Raw genomic sequence first — 27,848 nt, 5'->3', positions numbered from 1 at the left:
TTGAGCTTGAGAGGATGTGCCAGGATGAATGGCAGAAATCGCTCAATTCCAGGTGTGCAGTGCTTATAGAGACTTTCCCAAGAAGACTTGAAGCTATAATTGCTTCAAAATATGAAATAAAGTGTCTAGATACCTAAATGAGAGATTTCAATATTTGGTTTTTAATAAATGAGTTCATTAAAGTTGTCATTATGGGTTATTGTGTGTATATTGATGGCCAAAAAAGTAAATTTAATGAATTTTAAATAAAATCTCTACTATAAAAAAGTGTGCCAAAACTGAAGGGGTTCTGAATGCCAAGTGTTCAAAGGATAGGCTCTGGATCCACTGTGGCTCTGACCAGGATAAAGCACTTACTGAAGATGGATGAATGAATGAATTTAACCAGGCAAGTCATTAAGAACAAGATCTTATTTACTATAGCGGCCTGGCAGACAGCAAAGCCACTTGAAGGGGATTGAAATACAAAGTGGAAGGGAAGGGGGGAGGAAACACAGCAAAAGTTGAATAATGGACTAAAGCAAAGGCACCACAGTACCACATAGAGACACACTAATTTAAAGAATTTGTAAAAGTGCTGACTTAGAGAGAATACAGGTTCACTATTCAGTATTAACAGAATTCTCAAAAACAGAAATAGGCATGAATTTATCCACTCGTAGTGTATTTGAATCTTTGGAATTTAAAAACCAAATTTTTAAACTTGCAGTGCATTATGGGAATCTCTTGTTCACTGAACCTACACCAGAAGCTTCCCAGAAAGAAAACGAGTCACCATTACCAACAGTAGCTCCTTGTAATGCAGTGTCAGTAGGTTAAACACTTGGACGAGTATGATCTTCATAAATGCGGATGGTCTTTTGTCCTTCATGTACAAGCAGAACACAACACTGACACTCACAAGTTTCAGAATGGCAAGTGTAGGGTACATTGTGCCAAATCTGTGTGTGACTTGTTCGATGAGTATGAGCTCTGGGATGCAAAATCGCCCAACCTCAATTCTGTAAAAAAAAAAAAGGATTATTTGGAACAGCAGGTAAAACACCAAAATAGGCCATGAATTCTAGGTGAATTGCACCAAGTCAGTGGAAGAGTGGGATGAAATTGACAAGAACTATTGGTGGCATCCTTACTTTGCAGGATTTGCACTGTTATTAAGGCAAAGGGAGGTGTAATCAAATTTTAGGGAAGAAATGAGAGTTTTTGTTTGGGAAGCTTATGCAAGACTATCATGAAATCTTCTGCAGATTCTATGCATCGTAGCATCTGATGTTCTAGTATGATTGCTAGTTAGACATTCAGGTTTTAGATGCTTTTCGTGTCTGTTTTGAAGTTGATGTTTCATTTCACAGTCATATCCAACTACATACAAGGCTGTTTTGTTTACACCCACTCCGCTGCCATTAATCAATGTCTTATCTGTCCTTTTTTCTTCACTGTTTCATCTTTGCTGTTTATTTATGGCGATGTTAAATAACTCGAACAAATAAATTGTGACTTAAAACATTTATAGAATGTTTATTCACATGTGTGAGATGTTTGAGGGCGTGATGAGTGGCGCTGGCATGTTGGAAGAACTTTGTCTCAGTGCTCTATGGCTTTGGAAGGCCGGAAATTGAGGTCAAGACCAAGACCAAGGCCAAGGTTAACGACATCGTCAGTCTGCGGCGGCCTTCCTTAGCCTCTGTCATCCATGTGTGCTGGATGGGCCACCCACAGTCGAACACAAAACAACGACTGTTTAAAGTGGTGGTCAGGTTCACGCTCCATGTCTAAAACATGTGTTTGGCTGGCCTGTAAAAGCACCGATGGACACGATTGTTCATATGCTGCCTGCATGTGTACCTGCCATCAGTTCTGGTTTACTGATGCAGAAGAATGTGTTTATAAGCAGATGAGGGAGAAGCAGACTGTATATATGTGTGCGTGCGTGTGCGTGTGCGTGTGCGTGTGTGTGTGTGTGCGTGTGCGCTTGTTTCTGGAACAGAGGATGAAAGCAGACCAAAATTTGTCTCTTGCTCTCTTTCTCCTAATTTGTGAGTGAAGGATCAAGGGGAAATGATCGCTGGCCAGGGTGACTGTGGCTGTTATAAAGCACAGTGGGAATAGCGCTAACCGCTAATGCTCAACACCACCCCTCTCACTCATGTTTACGGGATGTAAGACAGGGAAGAAATGCTCATTCATGTCCAAGTGTGGTTGTGGTGCATTTACCCAGCGCTGAATCATTACATCAGGGCAATTCATGCTGTGCACAAACACTGGCTTTGTTCCGCTGACCAGGATCTGCATCTATCTGCTGCTTTCATGCAATGTGCTTTCTTAGGCATATTGTACAGTTAGGTCCCTTTCCTTAGCTCTATGAATGTTATTTAAGGAATAAAACATGACAGCATGCTGTTATAGGAAAATAATCAATATTGTGATAGTATGATAGTTGTCCGATTCGACACAAAGTTCCTGTTACCACCCAGATGTTGATTATTTTCTTCTAACAGCACTTCCTGAAGCCTTTTATTCCTTCTATACCACAGCAATTTGCCATCACTAACAATCATTTTTCGCAATTTGCAGTTACGTTTAATGTTGGGGAAGTTAGTTCCTGTTACCACTTATGCTATAGCAGTTATAAACAGTGATTCCCTCACCAGCCTTTCTTTATTTCCTCTGCCTTGAAGTTAATATATAAAAAAAAAAAAAAATCTTCTCATGTGACCAAGAAACAACAGCCCATGTCAGTAAACTTAAAGGAACAGCGTTGCCACTGACAGTTACAAAACTCTGACCCTGGAGACTCCTTCCAGAACTCATCTCCTCACAGAAAACTTCGTCATATCAAGGTTTACTCACATTTATGTAGAGTGCCCACCATGCAAGTCCCAGTGAATGAGCTGTTGCTATAGAAGTTAAAATGTATCAGAACAAGCAGGATGATACTGATATCAAGGTTGTGTCAGAATTTACTTTTCTGAGATATCTTGGGTATATTCTGTAAAGGGCTGGAAAATATGACTATAATATCAGTATAAATTATGTCACAATACTTGGGTATATAAAAATTACTGAATGGAACTTGCTGAATGGAATCAGCAATTTTTTGTAGATATAATTATAAATGCAAACTTACTGTTGCATTATAAAGAACCTGTAGGGGCACCAGAGCGGCGCAACAGAAAAGCGAGTTTGAATCCCCATGATGCCACAGCCATCCATGGCCAGGAGTTCAAGAAATTAATACTGGCCCTGCTGTCATGGAGGCACACTCTCTCTAGCCTATCAGTCAAATGCCTCAGGGAGGCATAGTCTCTCTCTCCCCTATCAGTCACAGTGACACTAGCCAATCTTGTCTGTGGGCTCATGCATGCGGAAGTGGACGGATAGCACTTTGCACTGAGCACGTGACGCCGTATCCTAACGTTACATGAGCAGCAGTTCGAAAAGATGCGGTAATTGAGCACTTCTTACAAAGTGCATAGACACACATAATGTGATTTGATTTCAGCAGTTCAGTTCAAATATATAAATGCCACACAACAGTGTCAAACTTTTTATCAGATTAAAGCTGTTTTCGGATTTTGTAAAGACACCTGGACTTCAGCCCGATTATAGGATCATTCATTTCATATATAGCATGAAACTGAAACATCTGGAGATTTGCAGATATAACCAGTTAAGACATGCCCCAGAACCAGCGTTGTGTGCCATTTGCAACTATTAGAAATTCCAAAGCGAGCCACAGGATTTGCTCGGTTTATTGGTAGATTAAAAAGCAACAGTGGAGGAAAATACATGATATATTTACAAAGAAATCTGATTATTAAGTGACCCATAGGCTTAGAGTTTCCTATTATCACATTAATAAAGTGCATGTAAAACCCATTGCATGAATCCTTGCATTGTTTTTTTTTTTTTTTTTTACATTCTTCCTCTCTAACTCCATTGTCACTTGTTAGTAACAGGCAGGTGATTGGATTTCTTTCTTTCTTTCTTTCTTTTTTTTTTTTTTATTAACCCAAATGTGTAAGTAGTTTTTCTGGGCTTTACTGCTAAAACTTGACTCTTAACTGAGTGTGAACCTTTCTTTGTTCTGATGAACTCCAGGTTGGAGTTATGATCCTGATTTGTTTGTGATTTTCATGCACAGGTCCGGATTGCACTACAATTAGAGGAAGGATCTCGTCTCCAGGGATCTTTCTCTAGCGGCCAGAGCCTATGGGATCTGCTCGGCCACTTCCCCGAAACCAGGTGCGTGATTTTAGGGTAACAGAGTAACGGAAAAATCAACATTAATTTGTGACCTATGAGAATATGAGTGTCTTTGTGTGCTGGACCACCACGAGCCACCAGAACACCTACAGTGTGCCTTGGCACAGATTCTACAATTTTACAAGTCTCTGGAACTGTACTAGAATGATGAGCACCATTCTGCCAAAAAGATATTCCCTCAGTGGGTGTTTTTATGATGGTTATGAAAAGCGCTATCTAACAAGTTGCTCCAAAATCTCTCATAGATGTTGAATTGAGTCAAGATGCGGCAAGTGTGTAATTTAAATCATTTACATTGACTTCAGACTATTCAGTGAGCCCTTGTGTCCTTTGGATGGGGGAGGGGTCATCCTGGAAAAGACCACTCCCTTCAGGATAGGATAAAGGTGATCAGTCAGATGAACTTTGTATTTACAGTGAACCTTTCCTCTAAGGCAGTGATTCGCAAAGTGGGGTTTGGAGCTCCTGAGGGGCCGGTGAAGCATAGCCAGGGGTTGCAGAATTTTAACCCCTTTTTTTTAAAAATTATTATTATTTGGAAATCACAAAAAAGTATGCCTCTACTGTAGACTTGCCAACCTTTGTGGTTTGTGTAGATGCTCCTCATTTTAACATCAGAGTTGTCACACAAAAACAGAAAAAAAGAGCAGTTTACTTTTTCCCCCCACACAATAAAATTGGCGGATGAGCCAGTCGACATTTGACTCTGGAATGATTGACCGTTGTGCAAATGTTTTAAACTCCATGATGTTAACTGACACCCCTCCTTAAGCCCCATATTAGTACTCTCATACTAATATGGGGCTTAGTATGTAGTAATGTTTTGGTTGGTGCTTTCATCTCGACTTGATCTTCCCGCTTGAAAGTTGAGGTGCTCTCGTCAAGGTAATTGAAATATTGTTTTGAGTTCATTAATATGAAAGAAAATCTACAATATATGTTTGGCTTAACTAACATTAAACAGGTATGTAAGTTAACATCAGTTAACTGTGTTTATTATCAGATATCACCAAAATTTTTGGGTGAAAATTGTCAAAAATGACACTTAAAACACTTAAAAACTTAAACAGGCCTATAATGAAGTATCAAATCTGACACTTTAAAAATAATTGTAATGGTTATTCTAATTAGAAAGTGTTTAAAAAAAACCAAAAAAACCAACAACAACTCCGGTTTCTCCTGAACCTCTGAGCGCAGATTGCTGTTGCAAAGCAAAATGGAGTGTGTGGCTCTTGGGTGGGTGCGGAGGTGACTCTTGTCTGTTTTAATTAAGATGTACACACTAGAAAGTTTGCATGCACGCTTTATTATTAATTGCAGTAGGTAACATCCTTTTCCAAGAGTAGAAGGAATGAAAGGGTCCATGTAAACTTTTCCCCTGCTCTCAGGTGACAAGTCGATGCAAATCATACCAGCAGAATGCTCGCCAGAGGCACTGAGCCCCTCACTATTCATTTACTATTTCTTTATTACTAAACCAGTATACCATATGAGCTGGAAACTCTGTGTTACCAGTTTATTAGGTGAACAGATTTCATAACTAATAAACTGGAAACTCGGTGTAAGGCGGCATTTTTAGTGCTTTCTATGTGTCTGTATCTTCAAAGACTGTGGGGAACAACCTTGTCATCAGCAGCATCAACAACAACCTTGATGTGCCTTTGCTGTGGTTTTTTGATGTGCGCCATGTTGTGTGAACTGTGAATACTGCATACGCTTCTTTTCCAACAGCAGCCGAACCCTCTCTGAGCCCCCACCGTTGATCTCACGCCACACCCTCTTTCTCAGCAGACCTCACCCACGCCGCTAGGTTGCTTGGCACCTGTTCTGAAGTCTTGCTCTTGTTTGGCTGTAGCAGACTGGCTGCCAGCCAGTGTGTTCTCTCGTCTGTCTGCCTGCTTTTCATCACTGACATCATTACAACTTAATTCTCTCCATTTTTTCCACTGAAGCTTCCAGTCTTGGAATTCTGGAGGACAGCAATGAGAGAGAAACAAATTGAGTGTCTCTTTTGCTGTGTTTTTTCATGAAACATTATATTATGGTCCAGAGGTCTCATGCATGTAATATCAATCATGCGTGTGCTGTTTGATGCTTTAGTCTGAGTCAGAAATGGGCTAAAGTGTGACACATGATTCACTTTTTCTTAGTCTCTGATTTATAGATGACAAACATTTGTCAATCAGAAAAAGTTACACATATCAATGTGTGTGTTTGTGTGTCTCTATTCCCAATAGGATATCTGAACTGGACGTGCCAGGAGCCACACCAGTCTGTGTTTACATGAGAGATGAGGTAGGATCCTTTACTTTGTCTTTTATCCCCCTTTTAATCCTTGTTTTCAATCTGGTGATGGATTTTATTAGGATGTGATGAGATACTGATATTTGTGTGTGTGTGTGTGCACGTGCATGCGTGTGTGTGTGTGTGTGGTCTTTTGCAGGTCAGTGGAGAGGAGGCTCTTAAGAGGACCACTCTGAGGTCTCTGGGCCTGACTGGTGGAAGTGCCATACTGAGGTCAGACCCCACGAGATGATTATAATGAGGTTATTAGTGTAATGTTTCTTAGAAATGTTGGCATAACATTTGTATTTTTAGCAGAAGTTGCAGTTTTAGTTCGCTCATCCCTCAGTAAACCCAGCAATGATTTTATACCACAGTGCTGTTGAATTCCTGATTATAATAGTCAGAAGGTGATGATATTTTTTTTTTAATGAAAGCAGATCTGAGAGTAGTGCTTGCTGTAATTAAAATCACAGGTTTATATTATTGTACTTGTTCTAATTTATTATGATTTCTAAACTAACAGCTCTAATAGTAAACAGATTGCAAATGTGTTGTTATTAATAAAGATAAATGTAGAATCATTGATAAGGGGAAATTTTCTATAGGGAGACATGTAATTCACATTTATGGAAGGAGTCTCCAGTGTCAATGCTTTGTAACAGTCAGAAAGTTTTCCACCAAGGGAGAGGCTTCAAGATGGAGATTTTTTGGTTTCAGTTTCATGACAAGCTGGTTTATAAGTGATAACAGAAACTTACTTGTTTCACATCTGCTCTAAAATATTAAATGTATCTATTAATGGTTGAAAAGTACAAACTTTCGTTGTATTAATGTTGTTCATTAATAAATTAATGTTTGGGAAATTACTTTGGTATAAGAAGAATAGAACATCTCATGATGGTTATTTGAAAACAATCAACTTCAGGGCCTCATCCCACCACCCCGTCACTGATTATTTTCCTATAACAGCACGCCTGTTGGGTAGTGCTAAGTACTACTGGCCAAAGGGGTTTGGCAATATATGAGTGGGGGAAAGAATGCATCGTGCAAGATACCTGTTTCCTGGATTGAAGATAACACTTAGATAGAACAGTGTCTGCAGAGTGTAGCACACTTGGGTGCATTAAATATGAAACGGCAAAAGGTAGAAGTTATCTGAGATGCTGCTACCATCTCATACCTGGGAGAAATCTCAGTGTGTGCAGGGAGTGAGATCATCACCTTTGGATTAAAATGCTGAAACTGACACTTCTCCTTTCTATACCTCTTCTCTTAGGTATGTGCTGAAAGCGAGTAACACTCCAGGGAACAATGAGCCCATGGAGACAGCTACCACACCTAATGACACAGCTGCCCCTGCATCCCAGCCTCCTCCTGCTGTTAACACCATGCACTCTGATCTGCCAGATGAGCCCATACCTGCCCCAGTGCCCATGGAAAACACTAGTCCACCCTCTCAGACCCCCGAAGCTGCTGACCAAACATGCCAAACACTTCCTGTACAACAGGAACAGGCAGAGCCGTCTCAAGACCAGCATCAAGTTGTGCGGCCCAAAATCAGGCAAGCTAATATTCAGATGCCTCAGGAGGCCAGTTCCATGCAACAAATGGATGAAGAGCAAGCAGGGCCATCCCACAAATATCATTCCCACTCAACCACACCCAGCAACTTTGTGCCTTTCTCTGGTGGTGGGCAGAGGCTTGGAGGATCTGGAGGTGATGAACAGAGAGAGTGCCCTTCACCAGCATCGTCCTCTTCCTCACCACTCTCCAGTGGGCCTCCAAAAGCCAAGAAGGCCAAACCGAGCCATGAAGTCCAGGTAGGAAGCAGAGGGACAAAGAGCACAAATCCATTTTCTTTCAGCTCAGGGTTCATTTGTTGAACAGGGGACAGAGTAACACCACCGCTTCCACGCAGAGAGCACCAACTGTACTGCCTGATAGCTGTGGCATCGTCGGTATTTGATAACTTGTTTTGATCACTCAGATTTTAAAACTAATTAGTCTAAATTCTCTTTTTTATGGGCAATACCAGCAACACTTTTAGAATATTTTTTGAGATAACATTATCATGATGTCATATCACTGACCCCTGTTCTCAACTAACAGCTTTTTATCTTGTTTAGAAAACTCACCTCAACACGTCTTCCGTGAACAGATGCCTTTCTGCATAGAGTTCTTTTCACAGAATTTTTATACTGTAGCTTATTGATTGTAGTGTCAGAAAGATTATCATATCGTCATCTTGTTTACTGTTTCTTTTTCTTTTTTTTTTTTTTTGGGTTGCTTTATTGCTAATGTGTTTTTCCCTTTAAAACTCCTGAGCTTTGAAGTAGCGCTGTGATGGAAAATCCATTTGTGACTGTTGTGTCTATTCAGACATGCCTTAGCAGAAGGAAGATATTGTCAGTCATAAGCAAACATGCACATGATCCTACATGCACAGGCACAGAAGCAAATCTTAGTGAGCAATCTGACTCTCCCTGTCACATGGGACGTTCATATCTCTTTCTTTCTTTGTATCTCTTTTCACTCAGTTAAACCCATAGTAAACAGCGGAGCTGTGACTTCTCTACCTAGAACAGAAGGATACGTTCCAGTGTTAGGAAGCATTTAACATTCTCTCATCCTCTGTTTTTGCTGGCCTTTGATCATCTTTTTCTCTTTTTGGTTTGTAGCGTTCTTCTAGTGCCACATGCAGAGCAAAAGATTCGGAGGATGCAGAGGAATATCTGGAGGTAGTACTGGGATATCTGGCAGGCATAACAGCTTGGAACTTGGTGACACTACACTTGTCAAGAGTGTCCATGCTTTTAGAGACACACACACACACACACACATACACACACATATACACACACACGCACCTTCATACCAGGACTCCAAATAACGCAGCACTTGCATTCCAATCATCAGTTCCCGCATCGTCATTTGCATATTACAACATGATAGGCTCTTGTATTTTATGACACAATAACACTTTCTTGTCACATGTTAAATACTAAGATTTTCTAATAACTTTTTAGCTCCTGCTGAAAGAATTTAATCATAAAAGACATATTCAGTATGTGTAGGGTGCCTTTAATGAATTCTGGTTGAATAGATAGTTAAGTGTGCTTACCCTCTACCTGTTTAATACTGCAGCCAGTGGACAGGGAACCGCTTGTCTTCCACCTGGACACAGCAGCACAGCGGCAGCGTGATGACCGGGAGCTGCCAGACGAGTTCTTTGAGGTGACAGTGGATGATGTGAGGAAGAGGTTCTCACAGCTGAAGAGTGAGAGGTGTGTGTTCAGTGACATGATGGGTTAGTAGACACCCCACATTTTATCCTAGTGTTAAAATATTCATAATGTTGGCATGATCATTTTATTTAATTGTGTTTCAAGCTTTAATGGAAGTCCAGTGAGTAGAATTATGAGATTGCCCTCTCCAAGTAGTACACATTTGATGCTGCATACAAGTTTGTGAAAAATAAGCAAGGAAGCTACACTTAGACTGTTTTCTGTCTATTTTTTGTATGATTCTGGCCAGGCGTGGATTTACTCAACTCTGCTATGAAGAGATGAATATATGTGCTGCATTTTTTGGGCAGTAGTATTGCTGGATTTTTTTTCCAGCAGAAAGATAGCATCATTCCTTTTTGAATCAGGTAGCTTGTAAGGAATTAAACTCTTTTACTGGACGAATGCAAAGTAGAAAAACACTATAAATCATACATTCATTAGCCCACCCAAGAGGCAAATAACTCTTATGTTCTGGCCAGTCCCAATGTTTATTTGCCTGGAAACCTAACTATCTACACTAAAAATTGTAGCTAATGTAATGTAATAAAGTATGATGTTAGATGCAAGCTAGTTAAATGCATTAATACAGACACAAACAAGTATATAAATTCCTGGACATTATTCTTTTCAAAAAAAGTGTGATGCAGTGCATCATGTTTGCACCCTTGACAAAAAGTCAGCAAGGCTTGTGTTTGTCTATGAGCTGTTTTTTTTTTTTTTTTTTTTTTTTTTTTTTTTTCCTTTTTTCCTTCCCCTTCATATCACTCTTAAAAGATATTAATCAAGTCTTCCTAGCTTCTTCATTTTTTCTCCACTTATTTACCCCTAAGGTGACTGCGTGTAGTAAGCTGGAGAGTTATATGGCAGCTTTTTGTTGCACACACTTAATTAATTCAAGAAGTAAACAGCGATGTGTGTAGTGGAATTCAGACTGAGTATTGTGCGCTGTAGTTATATCATCAACATACATCGTACCGCTGTGTGCATTTGGTTTCAGTAGAAAACGTTTGTTTTATGTAAGTCAGTAGCAAGGAGTGATTTTTTTTTTTTTTTTTTGCCTTGTTGTTGAGTGAAAAGAATAAGAACGCTTGTGTCATGAACATGGTGCCGGGGTAGCGAATTGTCCACTGCTGATGCTATTAAGTACTGTAGCTCATTTATCATAGTGCACAATTTCCTATCTAATAATGGAGAGGACCCACCACTATGCAGATATTCTCAACAAAGCAATGACACTGCCATGGTAGTGGCCTCTTAGTGTGTCTTGCACCCTTATTTTTTTTTTTTTTTTTTTTTTTTTTTTTTTTTTTTTGCATTTATTTGTCACTACCTCTGAAGGGTTTGTGGCAGTATCCTATCAGGTTCATGATAATTCTATAACCTCTTTGAACATGATGACATGCATCGTGGTTGGGAATGATCGAGAGAAACACAAACTCGTGAGATGGAGGCACAGAGAGGCGTGCGCTCTTGTGGTTTGGTGACCTTTGCCCTCCCACCCATGCATGCTGTACTGTTCAGACAGGCTTTCATTTGGAAGCAGAAGAGTTATTCTGGCTCTAAATTACTGCCTTCCAACCCCACTCACACACAGGCAGTGGTGCACTACAAAAACATCTCTCTCCGTCTCTTTCTTATCCTTTAGGATTTTTTTTTATGAGCACGTCTCCATGCAGGCTGCGTGGGGAGACTATCAGAGATATGTGTATGTCTGTGTGTGTGTGTGTGTGTGTGTGTGTGTCTGTGTATTGCATGTTTTTTTGTTTGCTGTGCGTGCATAATACCATTTGAGTGTTACCACAGCAGACATGCTTCTGTGACCAAAGGCCTCATCTCTGTCTCAGCTCTTTGATCTGCTCAGTGTGTGTGTTTGTCTGTCTTTGTGTAGTGCATGTCTGTGTCTGCTCTGTGTTTTTGCATTGGTATTTGTTGTTTTGCCTTTGCTTGCATTCGTGTGTGCGTGTGTGGATGGTCATGCTTGCGCTAACTAAAGTTTCAATTTTGTTTTTATGTATTAACACAGTACCTTACTTCTTAAAGGAACGGTCTGGTGAAAAATTTTATTTGACACCAATTTCCATTTACCACAAATGTCTGGTGTCTGACATTTGCATCTTTAGTTTTGCACTGAAGCTATTGTAGCTAACACTCAATGTTTGTGTAAGTACACAACTAAAGCTTTATGTACTGTATATATCATTCAGCTATACATTATCAATTATACATATATGATTTCAATTAAAATAACCATATTGGTCCATGTTTACAAGCTCAAAGTGAAAATTTAATTCATCCATATAACTTCCACATCAAAATTAATCTAGTACCCATGGAGTAAATGTTATAAAAGGCCCAGAGCAGCTACCCCCTTATTTACATGTACCTACTTCTTTACATGTGCCTACAAGGACACATGCAGTATGAATGTTAAATGTTTAGTTTGAAATCCTGTGTCACTGCTGTTCTCCAGCCCTGAGCAGGGAACTCCTCTTCACTCTAATTGACTTATTTGTAATTATATTTGTTCAGGGTAGGATCCAGGTGCCCCAGGGTGTTCTGCCCACTTTGTTTAATTGGTGACGCGTTTGCTATTGCTCCATTGGCGGATCAGACAGGCTGATGACATGGTTTCTGCCACTTAATTGGTTCTAATTATGAACTATAAAATTAAGGAACCACAAGGTTCTGTCTGTTGCTGTCTTCCTTTCATGTTCGCCCACAAGCCGGCCTATAATTCTCAGAATATTATTAACGATCTCTGGATCAGTAATCAGATGCTTTTCTTCGTAACTGTTTTATGGGTATGTTTCTGTCTTCTAGCACTTACTTTTTGTAATTTTAGTGTTTGTTTTCCCTCTCTGTCTCAGGAGGGCGTTGGAGGAGGCTCCTCTGATGACTCAGTCTTTGAGGGAAGCTCAGAAGAAAGAGAAGATGGATAGGTATCCCAAGGTGAGCCTACTTGATGTCCATGCCAATACTCTGATCCCGGCTCTCCTGCCCATGTAGCTCACACCTCTTATGGCTCACTGAAGTTGATGCCTAATAGTGCTCAGTTAAGCCTGGATTTGTAGGTCTCCTTTTTGAGTTATCTGCCTGTTCTACTGTTACTATATTTACATAATCTAATAATATTTGATGCTATTTTATTCCTCCTGTATTACAGGTGGTGCTGAGAATTCAGTTTCCTGACAGACTCGTCCTCCAGGGCTTTTTTAGACCACTAGAAACAGGTTGGATTGTCTTCCTGAAAGAGCATGCACTGCACAATGTATTTAAACCTTGACTAGACTGAAAAGGAAAACGCTACATGAGCAATGGGTTGATCACGTTCACTGCGATCTCACTAGCAAGAGACAAAGCAAAAGGCAGCCATTCAGTTCCTGTATAAATTTGTGACGAGGAGCCGTGATTTCAGTGACAACATTTGAACTGAGATGATTTAAATTTATGTAGATTAGTTATGGCACATTAAACATCACGTGGAGGTTGCGAGGTTGCGAGAAGACAAAAAACCTTTGCGAGCCTACAAGCTTTCATACTCTCTGCGGTTTCATGTTGGCCTACGTATACAAGTGCTCCAGTGCTGCAGGTGATGCTATTACAATTTCATGACAATTTCCATGACTGCAGGAGGAAGATTGCTGCTTCTCCAAGTCTTTATTCTTGGAATGATTCTCCTTGGGCAGTTTGTGTAGTTTGTTGGTACACAGAGTTTGCCCAGCTGCCATGTGCATGACACAGTGATCGAGCCTAAGCACTACATCTCTTTGCTCCGCAGTTTCTTCATGTTTTTCGTGAAAGCCAGCCAAACATCATCGCTGCATGAATTATGCTTAGACCTTAAAAACCAACAACCACAGTCACATATGTTCCTGGGTTTTATTTCAATATCAGAGTGCATTTTAATGTAGCATACACTATATATTATACAGTAACATCAGAGACTTGGTAATGCAAACACAAAGTACACAACTAATCAAAAATTTGGACACACCTGCTCATAGAAGGCTTTTTTTTTCATTTTTCCTACTATTTCTATTCCTACATTTTCCCTAATAATCTACATCTGTTTTTTAAATTTTAGAATAATAATGAAGACATTAACATTGAGTTTGCACATATTGAATTATGCAATGACCAAGAAAAGTGCTAAATTAAAAGTATGTTATATTTTATCTTCTTAACAGTATTCCTGATGAACCTTTGCACATTCTTGGCATCTTGTCAACCAGCTTCATGAGAGAGCTTCAACTAGAAAGCTTTTCCTAAGTTTCCCAAACAGGCCAAGCTCCTCACTGTATCTCCTAAATTATAAATGAGAACTACAGTGTATATAGTGTATGGTGTGTCCAGACTTTTGACTGGTAGGGCTGTCTTATAACAGTACATCCTGTGATGTGAAATAAGAAATGTGAGTTCTCTTCGTAGTCGCTGTACTGAAGCAGTTTGTAAGGACTCATCTACAGGATCCCGAGCTCCCCTTCTACCTATGTGAGTATAAAGTTTATAATAATAACACTATTATTATACCATAGACTATTTCTAGTGGTGTCTATGTGAACTAAGGTGGGTGTGTGATCATGTTCTTTTGTCTTGTCAGTCATTGCCCCTCCTAAAACCAAGCTGGACGACCCCAGCGCTACTCTGTTTCAGGTGAGACACAGATTGTGAGTGGACATGTGCCGAGTTTGTGTAGCACTGTCATGCAGGCCCACATCTGTTTGTGTGTATTAACGTTTGTATGTGTGTGGTTTGGTTTCCATTATGAATAAAAAAATTTACTCCTATGGCTCCCTCAGCAGCTCCCACTACGCATGCTAGAGTTCATTTTGTCTTCAGACATTATTTCTTTTGTCACCTTTAACAGAATTTGGGTTGGATTTCCACCTGGTTGTAAAATGTCTGATAGCACAGAGTTCACAAGTTGGAGCTATGTTTACATTTCTCAGCATCACCAAACCACTGGAAGGTTGGTTTGTGGGCAATGTGTAATTACAGTGTGAATTTTTAGTAATTCTGGAACACATTTGAGGTAATGTTAATATTCATAATGCCTTTGTCTTGCTTCTGCTGTCACTGTCAGGCTGTCACTATCAACCATTAGCTATTTTATGCTTGGCATCCATATTTTCAATTGCCTAGCACTTCCACTCACGACCACTTGAGTAGCCAGCGTGTTGTGTGTTGTAAAGGTATGTTTTAACATGTCGTGTAATTCTGGCTCAAGGGATTTGCGGAACCTTGATATGGAGACGGCTATCATTTGGCTTCAATCTTTTAGTAAAGTTGTGTGTACTGTAAACGTTTGGTAGGCCAAACCAAAACTAAAAAATACCACCAGATTTATAAATGTTTGAGTAAAGCTGATTTTTTTTCATGTTAATAAATGCTAATCACCCATAAATGACCAAGCATATTCACAACACAACTGATTTATATTTAGTGATACATACAAAACTCCATAGTTCAGAGAAAACTGAAAATGACAAAATGATGACTGAATGGCATCTCCTAAGAGCGACAAGCCCCAAATCTTCCAGTAATGCAGCTCAGCCACTGCAGCAAGTTGGCTACCATAGACAGACACTAACTCTAACTCCTTTTATAAGGCACCATTTCTTTTGTCCAAACTGAATAGCTAATCTTAGGTTTTAATTTATGGATTTGTTTTGGATTGCTTTCTTTTAAGTCACTAAAATGAAATGAGTTTCACAAAATTGTGTGTAATTGAAAAATAAGTGATTTAAATTTCACAACATAATCACTATATAAATTTGCAATAACTCACACTAATTATTTGATGAAGCCACATTAGTCTGCAGGTTTACACAAACTCAGATGTTGTAAGTTACAAAGATAAGTTTTTCCACACAAACTGGATTTTCATGCATACCAAATTTCTTGTGTAAATTCAAAGGATTTATGAATAAATACATTCATATCCAGCTTGATAAATGAGGCTCACTACAAGTCAGTTTGGTTACAGATGTTTTAATGCTTAAGGCTGGCTTCTTTGACCTTTTGAAACTGCTAGAATATTTAAAAAAAAACTGTTGATTTTTTGTTCAGCATTTGTTTGGTTTAGTTCAGGTTTTGGACAGGATTTTACCTGGTTTTACTAGGAACCAGATTAAATGCTTAATGTGTGACTCCCAAGATACTCCCAATTTAGGTCTAATTAATGCTCTCTAACTCATACACAAACCTACTCTACTCTTTTCCTGAGATGCACCTTCTTTTTCTTTTCTGATGCAATCCCAAGAGCTCTGGGTTTCATCCTTTCACTATCCGAGCCAACATTCTGCAAGCTATTGCCAAGTTACGCAAAACTTCAAAGAGGCAATGGCGACAGACTTTAAGAACACAGATCTGGTGCATAAACACATGACACAAACTGACTGTCATTCAACATCACATGGATTCACAGGAGTATAAAATACATTAGTGATGGGATATTATGGCAAATCTGATACAAACCAGCATTTCAGGGACCGGAGTTGGCCTCAGTGTTGATACTCTGTATTAGATCAGTGTATGCCTACTGCTCTTCTCTCTCATGCTCTGCTTCAGACTGTGAGTCAAGGCCAGGCTTTCAGTGGACTTATGGATTAGGTTAGCATCAGAGGCTTAGTGGACCAGGAATGAGGGAGCGGTGGATAGGGTAAAAGGAAAAAAAAAAAAACAAGTATGTGGATAGAAGAGGACAGGCTGGCTTGAGGCACCTCTCTTCTCTGTTCAAAGGGAAAGGGCCGGAATGTTCTCCGTGTTTGCCCTGACCTCAGCTGGCTTTCATTTAGCCAGGTGGAAACTGGCATATGGGGGGTGCTTTGATCCCAACCCTCCTCTTTTTCACTCTCTCTCTTTTCATGAGTCTGGTTTTGGGACAGTTGTATATAAAGTAGCTGTCTGGAAATCCTGATGCAAAGAACGGTTCTAGTTATCTCTGTTTTAGTAGTGATGCTATTTAGAGAAGTCACTCCTCTCTTGTCCAGGATCTTCATCTCTGTCTCTGGCTATGTCTCCAGCCTGCTGACCAGTATCATGCATTCAAAGTACATGCTCAGGATTTCTCTTCTTTTTTTTTTTTTTTTTTTTTTTTTTTTAGGGCATTCCTTTTTTAAGGGCATTTCGATAAGCTCAAACTTTCAATTTTCCTAAACTTTTCACTTTCCCAAAATAAACTTTCTACTTTTGTAACTGAGTAGTGTGTGTGTGTGTGTGTAAGCCTGCTCATGGCTCTGTGGCCACTTGCTTCCCAGAAACCAGCACTGTAGTGGCTTATGATAGCTTTTGAGACCCAGCAATGATCAGAACTCACCACTTATCCATCTCTACACATACAGCTATAAATACACACGCACACGCCTAATGTAGAATCTCTTGTTTTTAAATAACATCCGAAACCTAAGGATTGCCTCAGGAGCCACTTACTCACTCCATTTTTGACCACTACAAGTGTGTCCCACAGAGCTTCCCCCACAAACACACGCACTCGGAGAACCATTAAAACCAAGCTGAGAACCAAAACAGCCATGGCACGAGAGATCGCGGCAACCGCAGGACATTTCACATTCCCTCTTTTTCCTCTCTCTGTTTTTCTTTGTGTATCCAGATGGTATATAGACTTACTTCTTTGGTGTTCTTCACTTGTTGTTTAATTACAGGGCATAGGGAAGGAAATTCTTTCCTTTATTGTGTATTTTCTGTGTCTTGTTTTCTTCTTCTGGAAAAGCGGGGGCTCCTTTGTAGTATTCCAAAACATTTGATTGGCTGCGTCTGTGCATGTATACATATGTCTCTTCGCACACAAACACCTTCATCATTCTTTTTTCTTTATTCTCACTTCCTCGTTTTTTTGTTTTTCTACTATCTTATGTCATTTACCTACTCGTTGCTCCCTCTCTCCCTCCACCATACCCTGTGCCCCTCTCTCAATTTTTGTCTCTTTTTCTTCTGTCTCTATCTCTGTCACCCTCTATTAGGACTTAAAAGCATTAAAGGCACACAACAGAATCTTTAATCACTCTGTGTCATGTCACGGAAGGAATGTTTCCCATCACAGGCAGCCTTTGATACAACCCCCCACACACACCAGCCCCTCTCTCCCCTCCACCGCTCAAACGGGAGGCATTTGTGGCTTTGTGGGGACAGAATGCTTGGTAGCCCATTTAAACACATTGTTTTCCCCCTCAAAGAGCCCTAATAATAGCAATTAGGACACAGCTCTACCCATTATAGTGCCGGTGCAGAGGGCTGCAGCCTTCATCCTTGCTTCTGTGTATGAGAGAAAGTTTGAAGAAATTAAAGCCGCCTTAACGTTTAGAAAATGAGTTTTCACGATTAAAGCCTTTGTCAACTTCTTTTCCTAATTAGCTTCTTTCTGTAGTGAATTTATTATCGAGTGCAAAAAAAAAAGAAAAGTGTTGATGCTTTCAAGTGAGAGAATTTTTTTTTTTTCTGCTTGGTTTAAGTTTAACTGGTCTGTATTAGGAATAACGTGATGTACCACTCATAATTAGCAAAGTGACTTCTTTCTTGTTTAGTCAGCCTCTTTTCTCCATGAGCGACCATAAGCAAAACTCCATCTAGCATTTTATTGCTAACATTTTTATTTTAAAACTAGCGTTTAATTATAATCACATTATTCACCTGTGGCCCTGGACGTCTACACCTAGCACTGGAAAAGGTCAGTTTAATTAGCTAGTAGCCGCAGTGTGCTCACTTTAAACCCTCAGCACAACGTTACAACACCAGGTACCATTACAGTATGATACTATGCTGCTCTGTGTAGCTTTTTTAGAAGAGCTAGAAGTAACAAAGCAGAAGTTTGGGAGGCGCCACTACCAATCATTATGTGATCTGACAGACGATTGGTTAATGCTTTTTCACTTGACAGATATTTAGCTTCACAAAGAATTTTTGAACTTGGTAACAGATGCTTTAATTCTATCTGAGGAATTAATAGTGTGAAAATGATCACTGCAGTAGTTTCGCCTCATCCTACGAATCCTCCAATTTTACTGGAGTTAGGATTGACCATGTGACAGGCAAGTGTTATTGTGTTGTAAGAGCCACTCATGTTCAAATGTGCAAATGCAGGCAGTGCAAAACTGATTGGGAAAGGGGGCAGGTGTTTGTCGGGTTGAGGACATTTCTAATTATCATATTCATAAAATCCGTAATACTTGATAAGACTGTAGAACTGCCAAGCAATTTATTATTTAATATACAAAATGACTTCTATCTGGATTGAGATTGAATTCCAGATGAATGCTAGGTTTTCAAACAAACAGAGTTTATATAATGCCGTTTTAAATGCGTTTTACTGTGTCTGCTCACTTTGTGTCTTCCTGTGTTTGAGTTAAGTTTGTACCCAGATCACACCTGTGGCTTCTTTTGGTACCTTGCTTTAGTCCTGTAATTTTTCCATTTATTGGATACAGTGTGGTGTACATGTTTATAGTGACATCATTGTGTTTCCTGTCTGTCCTCTCCTCTCCCAGGCAAACCTCTTCCCTGCTGCTCTCGTGTACTTTGGCTCTGATGTGAAGACAGGTTTGTTCACACCAACTTCCATTTTTGTTTGTCTCTTTTATCTTCTGTCCAAAGCAATGACCTCAATTTAATCCTGTTTACTGACAGCAACCTCTCCCCAGAGGGCATCCTGGGTAACTGTAGAGCTGACACCGGATACGGCGTCAGTAGTAGTTGCTTTAGTCTGCTGTGATTGAAGCAGTTAGTCAGTAATGTCACTTTTGTCATTTACGCAGAAGAACAGAAGCCAAGGTCACTGAAAAGCATGTAATGGTCTGTGTGTGTGTGTGTGTGTGTGTGTGTGTGTTTGACAGAGTGCTATTTGCGCCGTGATCTTGTGGACGGCATTGTCTCTGCCCTGCAGGCTGATGAGCTCATAGCTGGGTATGATATTCTTCACAATTGTTCACACTTTATAACTTTAATAGGCAGTAATTTCCCTGCACGTTAATCAGCAGTGTTACATTGAGGGTGGCACAGCAGCAACACGCATCATGCTGAACTATCTTGAGTTCTAGAAACCTGAGGAAACATTTTGGCCCAAAATGTGTGCCTGACTTTTCTCCTCAATCCAATTTTAGTCAATCAGGCATCCAGTATTCGCTTTTTTTAGTTTTGGAGCAGAGCTATGAGGCTAAAGCTGGTAACTAGGTTGGCATGCCTAAAATTACATTTCCACAAATTGGAACCATATTATTATCCAAATCATGTCTAACATACAATTCTAGCTTCAAACTTTGGCCGACTCCACTAAACTGATTCTTGTATGTTCTGATACCAAACTTGTACTGAGGAAGAAAATGATTCGGCCTCAGGATGCCTCTTTTTCTCCATTTTTATAGATAACAACATGTCATACATGTTATAAACCACACAACTAAGTCTTTCCTAGATACTGAACAACTTGACATGGTTTTATTTGAGTATGTGGTGATTTAGACCAGGAGTTCTCAAACCTTTTGCCACAAGGGACCTCATTTTAAAAATAGATATCTATAGACCCCATCAGTACAGTTTTTTTTTTCATGCACATAGTCCAAGTATTCAATTAATAGCCTATTTTGACTATTCATTAGAGCAATATAGACTTTTCTCCTGAGCTTTCCATTCACAGAACACATTCTTATTAAAATTGTCTTTAGATTATTTATAGGCCTGTTTAGTTTTAGGTTACTGAGGTTTGGATTAAACTGATTCAATTCAAGTGATCAGTGAAATAGGCTAATAAGTATAAGAACTTTGATAATGATGGATTAATATTTCCACTGCTGTAACCAAATAAAAACAAACAAAAAAATGCCTGGACCACTGACTTTGCTTCACAGACAAGTTGCAAGTTCAACAGGCAAGTTGCACAATGCTAAACTGGTAAGTGTAAGCTTCCTTTTCTTGTCAGCAACGTTAGTCTCAAAGCTCAAGTGCAATATTACAGAAGCAAACTTCGGACACTGAACGTCTTGGCTAGTGTGAGGACATTTTGTTAAAAAAAAATAATAATAATAATTTGGCCAAACTATTGCTTTAATGAAGGATGGTTACAACCCACACAATCAACCACACTGCCAAGTGTGAAAATGGCAAAGAGCTGAAACTTTGGACCTGTTCCAGTCGATTATCCACTTTTGAATCTCTACCCACACACACACGCCAGCATTAGTCTCTACAGTTTCAGAATGAACTTGTGCAATCGCTTCAGTGACTCTCTCCCCATCACTATACGGCGGCTTTTTTTCTGCGAGGATAGTCATTGGCCTGGCTGGAATGCCTTTGAGGTTCAATCCAAATGGGAGTGTTGCACTGAAACCACAGGTGCCCGCTTCCTCACACACACCTTCATGACCCCCATTCCGCCCTCATTTCCTTGAACACCTCCCCCCCAACCAACTCTCATACAAATACATTTCCCCTCATCCTCTCCTGTCTAAAGATAGAAGCTCATTTCCTAGTATCGCTGCTCCATCACACACACAAACATGATTCCCTCCCACCTGTCTCATTCACTCCTTCATCAGGGCGCACACACACATACACACGTACACCCTTCTCTAGGATTCACTTCAAAGAGGAAGCCATTTCCTACTGCTGCTGCCTGGGATGACATGTCAGTGTGATGACTTAACAATCAGATGTACTCCCTGTCATGTATTTAGTTAAAATGTATTGCGTTGTTGGATACTATTTAGATTTTAATAGCACTTATATCACAGTTCTTGAATCGGATTGGTCAGAAGGCGTTGATTAATTTTCTGTAGCAGCGGCCCTGACAGTGGCTTGTTTTTATAGAAATGGCACATTCACAGGGACCTGTATGGTGGACACTTGCACATAAAAACGTGTAGTTGTTAATACAGTGAAGTTCTCTGTAAGGAGACATTCATTTATCTTTTATGGATGGAGTATCCAGTGTAAGCACTTTGTAATGTTCAGAGGTAAAGTCTTCAGGACAGAGGACTTTGAACTTTGCAGTTACTCTCTAACATAAGCAGAATAAGACACAAGTCGATCTTTAATTTAAAAAAAAACAAAAAACACATCACCCCATCACTGACTATTCTCCTAAAATGGCATGCCCTGTCATGCTTTATTCTTTACTTATGTAATTATATTCTACTATTAGACACCTAACGTAAGCCATAACATGCAGTTCGTAATCTTTTCAACTAAATGTCCCTCATTGCTTGATGTTGGAGAAGAGCTTTGAAATAATCAATTCTTTAATTTTCTAATTTTAAAAGTATTTCTAGTGAACAGCTCTAACAGGGATTTTTTTTTGGATTTGCTCTTTCTCTGTGGCTGAATCTCAAATGACCTTTTGTTGGGCACATAATGCAGTACAGTCTAGTATCTAGGAACAGTAGGATTCTCTGGGGAGCTCTTAAAAGAACCCTAGGCTTTTCCTTTCAGAAAAGTAAAACCTCCATAAGAAGCTTAAATCCTTAACAATCTTAACAATACAAAAACTTTGACAAAGGTCTTTTTTTCCTCCTCAAAATAGTGTATGTAAGATTTAGACCACTATTATATTATACCCTATATAGTAACTAGGAAGCCATTTAGGATTCAGCCTAACAGAAAGTTAGAGGGAATTATTCCTGCATGAAGATGAGTTGGATGGATTTTTTACATGGACCCTAGGTGAGAAAATGTCACAGAGTAGAAAACATTACTGTGTATCAATAAATAAAGTTTATGATAAAATTATATTTTTATGCTTTAAAAAATTTTGTGGTTTATGTGACACAAAATTATAGGCTAATCAATCATGTAAGAAATTAAAATGAAAATGGAGGTATTTTTTGTCAAAGCAATTTAATATACATTGGACAGTATACGGGTCAAATGAACACCCTCAAAGTATATAATTGAAAGCACCCAAAAGCTGTTCAGAGGATAAAAAGATAAAGTTACAAATTGACACGTGCCAAGGTTGGGCATACAAGTTAAATGAAAATGAAATAACGATGCACATAAGTGACACCTGTTTACAATAAACAGTGCAAAATAAATTTAAAAAAAAGACGTACAGTTATCATTTGACTCACCCTTGAATTTTACTATAATTTGATTCACACAGTTGAAAGCATGCTAGATCACCCCAGATATGGAGTGGTATGTGAAATGATTCCTCTCTCCTAACCAATTTTATAGACTGTATCAACTGTTCCTGTCAGCATGGACTTAAGAGATGTGCATGGTTATTAGTCCGTGTGAGGCATGACCTCGGAGGTATTCTGTGCTTGGTACAGCATGAGGCTTCTCTCTGTAGGAGGTTATGGATGTTGGTACAGGAGCAGCAGGTGGCTGATGTCCCACTCTGCGGAAATACTTGTAGCCGGAAAGATTAAGATGTTTGCACTGAAGTGGCTCTACACAGGAAGCTTCTAATAACAGCAGCCTCTCAGGAGGTCATGCCCTTTCACCTCTTTACTCTCTTCACCTTCACATGAAAGCAGTCAGCGAGGCAGGGTTAACCTTCCAAAACACACACACACACACACACACACACACACACACAATCCTAAGTGCATCCTCCTGCCTAAGAGCACTTTTTTGGGAAGCAAAGGATCGGAACTTATCTCGTTAAGCCCTTTTCTTTTTCTTCCCTCTCTTCCTTCCTATTGCTCTCCAAATGTTTGATATCCCCCCCTTTAATCTCTTTCTCCCCCCTCCTTTTTAATCTCCCTTCTTCCCGTTATCCCCCCTCCCCTCTTTCTCAGCTGTATGCCCAGGTCTCCAGCTCCTTCCTCCAGTTCACTGCCCCCTGAGGATTCTCTCAGTCTGCACACCGATTCTAATGGAGCTCCCAGGAGCCAGGAGAACCCAGAGGACCCCAGTGATGAGCAAAGCCAAGCACCCAAACCTGTTCGCACAGACCCTGCAAAAGTGCCCAAGTGGCTCAAGCTGCCAGGTGTGTCCAGGCCCACATCACACTTTTAGGTGGTGTGTGATAGTACACACACCAGGAAGCATTAAACTACTAAAACTGTTCAATGTTACTGTGTGCACGTGAGATGAGAACATTTTGGCCACTATTTTATCTTAGTTGTTGCCACATAAAAGATTGTTTTATACAGTGTGTACGTGTGTCTTCGTGTGTCTTCGTGTGTGTGTGTGTGTGTGTGTGTGTGTGTGTGTGTGTGTGTGTGTGTGTGTGTGTTAACAAAGGTGCCATTTATATCGTGCATTAACATGCATTTGTGGTGACCCGACCATCACTGAATAGCATTTTTTTAATGCATACAGTGTGTAATGCGATTGGAATTTGATTACATCATGCAGAGTGACTCCGGAGATCGTCTGAGTCACACTGTGATAGGATCTCGGGCAGGTGTAAACTAGAGATGAGCAGGAGTACTCCCAAGGGATGGCTAGGCCTGTCACATGATTACGTCTCCTAATCTCAGTTATTTGAGCTGATCGATTTCATATCATTCTTCACTTATGTGCGTTCTTATAACTATTCAGGCAGTCAGGTAAATTGCATTAGCAAAAGCAGAATTCACTGATTATGATCAAATTTCTGTGCCATTATATTTTAATTTTTTTTTTTTGGTCCAAGGTCTTGATTCATAAACTATTTATAAATATGTTTTGTACCAGCATGCCATAGTAACTTACTTGCCCTTGAACTTTATTCTATATTGCATTTTGTATTTTCAGTATTTATTTCAGTGATTATATTTTATATATTTATGTATATGATATTTTGCTCATGACTTCTCCAATCCTCCAACCTACAATTTGCTTAATGTTCAATGTCAATAAAAGGAAGCTCTTCATAAAGTGTAGGTATGCATTACACTACTGGATTGCTTTTATGAGAGGCATAAAATCAACAGAAATAACTTAATTGCTAGAAATGATTATATTTCATAATATAACTAAAAAGCCTAGAGACAGCAATAACTGTTCATAACAGCAACATAAGTAATAGAATTAATATTTACTCATTCATTCATTCATTCATTCATTTAGTTAATTAGCACGCAACAACATTTTACATCAGCTGAAGTCAAAGACTGACAACATAATAGAAATTCTTCCAGAATTTCTTCATCTTGAATTTTGCAATTAGGTGCAGTGTCGTTTTGGTCCGGGACTTTTGGTCTACACTGGTGATGGATGGACTGCACAGATGACTGCTAAATATGGTTCCAAAACACCTTGTTGAAAAATCCTCCAAAATTGTCAGCACAGACAAACTAAATTTACAATAGTAATAACCTCCTGCCTCCATTCTCCTGCCATTATATCATCTGCCTGATATCCCACAGTCTAATCAGTTAGCTTATTTGTGTATAAATCCCAGGTATCACATGCAAGATATTAATGCGTTAAAGGTGTTAAACATGCAAGGGGCCTGTGTTTTTGTACTTATTTTGTTTTGTTACTTTTTATAACTTGTAGAAAGACCAGACATTCAAGAAAGCTCAAATTGTCCTGCAGTAATAATCTATACCAGACCTACAGAATTCCTCCCTGACCCTCATATTCATCTGTCCAAACCACAAGGACTCAAACTGCCCACTTTACTGCCTGAGATAAGACTTTCACAGTACAATGCGTTCCTTCCTTCCTTCCCTCTCTCCCTCTCTCTCTCTCTCTCCCCCTCTCCCTCTCTCGCTCGCCTCCTCCACCACCACATCGATGCACAGTCCGCGAGAGTCTGGGCCACATGAAGCAACTTAGGGCCTCCTCCCCATCTGTTGTGTGCTATGCTGTGGTCACGGTGGCGCTCCGTCAATGATCCGTTTTGTGTTCTCGTGTCTTTTATTGTTCTTTATTGTGTTTTTCTGGATGATTCTCACACGCAGTGCAGTCCTTTTGTCTTCAGGGATGGAAAAAAAAACACAAAGAGAAAGAAGAATGTCTTGGAAGTTCAGAATGTTTAACAGTTGTATTGGCATAACCATTTCACCATATGTTTTCAAACACTATGCACCGGCACCAGGTTTTATAAGAGGCTATTTGGGTGTCTGTTCCAGTGGAGTGGATGTGTGGATGACTAAAAGTTTATTGCACTGTTGAAAATTGTCTTGAAAATTGTTGTCAGTGTAGAATCCAAAAATGGAAACTGTGGTGGATTGTCTTAAAGTGCATCTGTTTTGTTACAGTTTTGCGTTTATTTGTTAGTGACCAGCTTTGAAATGACGGCTGGTACACTTAGTCTTTTTTTAATCCATTGTGACTAGAATATTATTTTAATAAACATTTTTAATTTAGCATTTCATATAAAAGTCACTTTTAAGAATGTTCGTCCTGAAGTAAAAAATAAATATATATATATATATATATATATATATATATATATATATATATATATATATATATATATATATATATATATATAATATAGTTTTTTTTTTTTTTAAACCGATTGTTGATTTGTCTTCTAATATATTTAACCCTGCCTTTTGTTTTTTGTTTTTTTTTTTAGGAAAGAAGTAACAACCATGGAGTCACTAGATGTTTAAGAAGAGGACTGGAGACTGGCTTCCTCAGTAGGCAAATTCTTCGAGGGCCCTTGTTGATGTCAATAACAAAAACAAGATGTTGAAAGCACATAGCTGCCAATGCAAATAGAGCCAGCCCTATAGTTCTGTGGTGATTAATGAGATGTTCATTAAAGCTGAAGTGTCAGTTGCCAGTGATTACCACTGTTGTTTGTATTCTTGAAAGCAGTTTTCCCAAATGTATTAGGATCAATTACATACTGAGTAAACTTCAGATAAAACAGTGCATTTCTTGAATGCAGTACACTATTTAGAGTCTGAGTCTTATTTCATTATGTTAGAGGGGAGATTTCCTGGTCTGTATGGGATCTGTAATTGTTTGACCAGGTGGGCTGCGACTGCGTCCGTATCCACCTTGAAAAGGTGAATTGCTTGGGACAAGTTTTCCGAGACCCTTATCTGTGTCAGTCGGAATCATTTCAGTTTTGCATGGATTGAGCCTGGGGCTACATCCAAAACTGGATACTGCAGCATTGAAAAAGTATGTTGGTATACACTAGGCTTGCAATATAATGATTTAATCATCTCTATACTGCCATTAAATCTAGTGACATTTATGCTGATTATATTATATGTGACCTGCAAACCTTCACACATTTTTCATAGGAGCTCCTCAATTTAACATTGGAGTACAATAATATGAGCTATCACTCATAAAATTGGGAGGTGAGCAAATCAGCATGTGAATCTGGAATGATTTGAGTTGATGCCGCAATTGTAGCTGCCAACAATCTGTTTCCAAATTCACAGCGTATATTCCGCCCTCCAATATTCAAAATCTCAAACTTAAATCTGAAATGGTGGAAATTTTCTGTCAGTTCTGGATGATTAAATCATTTAAGGCAATTATTTTTAAGTCACGCGCAGGGAAAAAATCTATATTGTGCAAGCCTAGAACACAATAAACTATGGTAGCATACATTTTAGGCCACACTGGGTAACAATTGAGCATCTTGATCAATACTGATGTTATTTTACAATTTTATTGCTTTATTCAAGGATCAAGCATAGTAAGGAAAAACACAGTGTGCTGAAAATGCCAGATGAGATGGATGCTGTCCTTCCAAGAAGTTCCCTTTTGGCCACTCCGTTCTTTAACTTATTATTCAGGTAGCTTTGATGTTCACAGCCCCAATGCTTCTAAAAGCACGCACACACACACACACACACCACAAACACTCTCGCTCTCTTCTTTCCTTTTTAGAAACCAAACTACTCTGCTGCCCATCTGAGAGAACTTCAAAGTGTCCAGAGGGGGTAGCCTGGTGCTCCTGGCACTTGTCATTCCTTAACTAGCTGACCGCCCCTTTCATGCCCTACTCTTCCCACCCTCCTTCCCCATCCAGCCCCCTAATTACTTCCAGCTGTGCTCGGCTCTTTGAAGAGCCGGTGGGAGTGGTAGAGAAAGGGCACATGCTGCACGCACCTGCTGGGTGAACTCGAGGCCCATGTGCAGGTGACC

At 39.5% G+C, this 27,848-nt stretch overlaps 1 protein-coding gene across 3 annotated transcripts in view; it reads left to right on the top strand.

Moving 5' to 3' along the window:
- aspscr1 (ASPSCR1 tether for SLC2A4, UBX domain containing) overlaps nucleotides 1–26,635 on the top strand; it is a 37,067-nt gene extending 10,432 nt beyond the window's left edge. For all 3 annotated transcript variants that reach the window (XM_053238067.1, XM_034308712.2, XM_026930529.3), the window contains 14 exons: nucleotides 4,145–4,245; nucleotides 6,504–6,561; nucleotides 6,710–6,783; nucleotides 7,829–8,372; nucleotides 9,231–9,290; nucleotides 9,697–9,836; nucleotides 12,707–12,788; nucleotides 13,003–13,069; nucleotides 14,268–14,330; nucleotides 14,440–14,492; nucleotides 19,343–19,394; nucleotides 19,688–19,757; nucleotides 23,591–23,781; nucleotides 26,311–26,635. In XM_053238067.1, the coding sequence (XP_053094042.1) occupies nucleotides 4,145–4,245; nucleotides 6,504–6,561; nucleotides 6,710–6,783; nucleotides 7,829–8,372; nucleotides 9,231–9,290; nucleotides 9,697–9,836; nucleotides 12,707–12,788; nucleotides 13,003–13,069; nucleotides 14,268–14,330; nucleotides 14,440–14,492; nucleotides 19,343–19,394; nucleotides 19,688–19,757; nucleotides 23,591–23,781; nucleotides 26,311–26,321 (1,566 nt within the window). In that variant the 3' untranslated portion in view covers nucleotides 26,322–26,635. The remainder of the gene's footprint in view (nucleotides 1–4,144; nucleotides 4,246–6,503; nucleotides 6,562–6,709; nucleotides 6,784–7,828; nucleotides 8,373–9,230; nucleotides 9,291–9,696; nucleotides 9,837–12,706; nucleotides 12,789–13,002; nucleotides 13,070–14,267; nucleotides 14,331–14,439; nucleotides 14,493–19,342; nucleotides 19,395–19,687; nucleotides 19,758–23,590; nucleotides 23,782–26,310) is intronic.
- Nucleotides 26,636–27,848: the final 1,213 nt, after the last annotated feature.

This window comes from Pangasianodon hypophthalmus, chromosome 11, assembly GCF_027358585.1.
Source record: "Pangasianodon hypophthalmus isolate fPanHyp1 chromosome 11, fPanHyp1.pri, whole genome shotgun sequence".
NCBI classification, from domain to species: domain Eukaryota; kingdom Metazoa; phylum Chordata; class Actinopteri; order Siluriformes; family Pangasiidae; genus Pangasianodon; species Pangasianodon hypophthalmus.
Note: the sequence above shows the minus strand (reverse complement) of the source record. Positions and strands in the feature narration are given on the sequence as shown.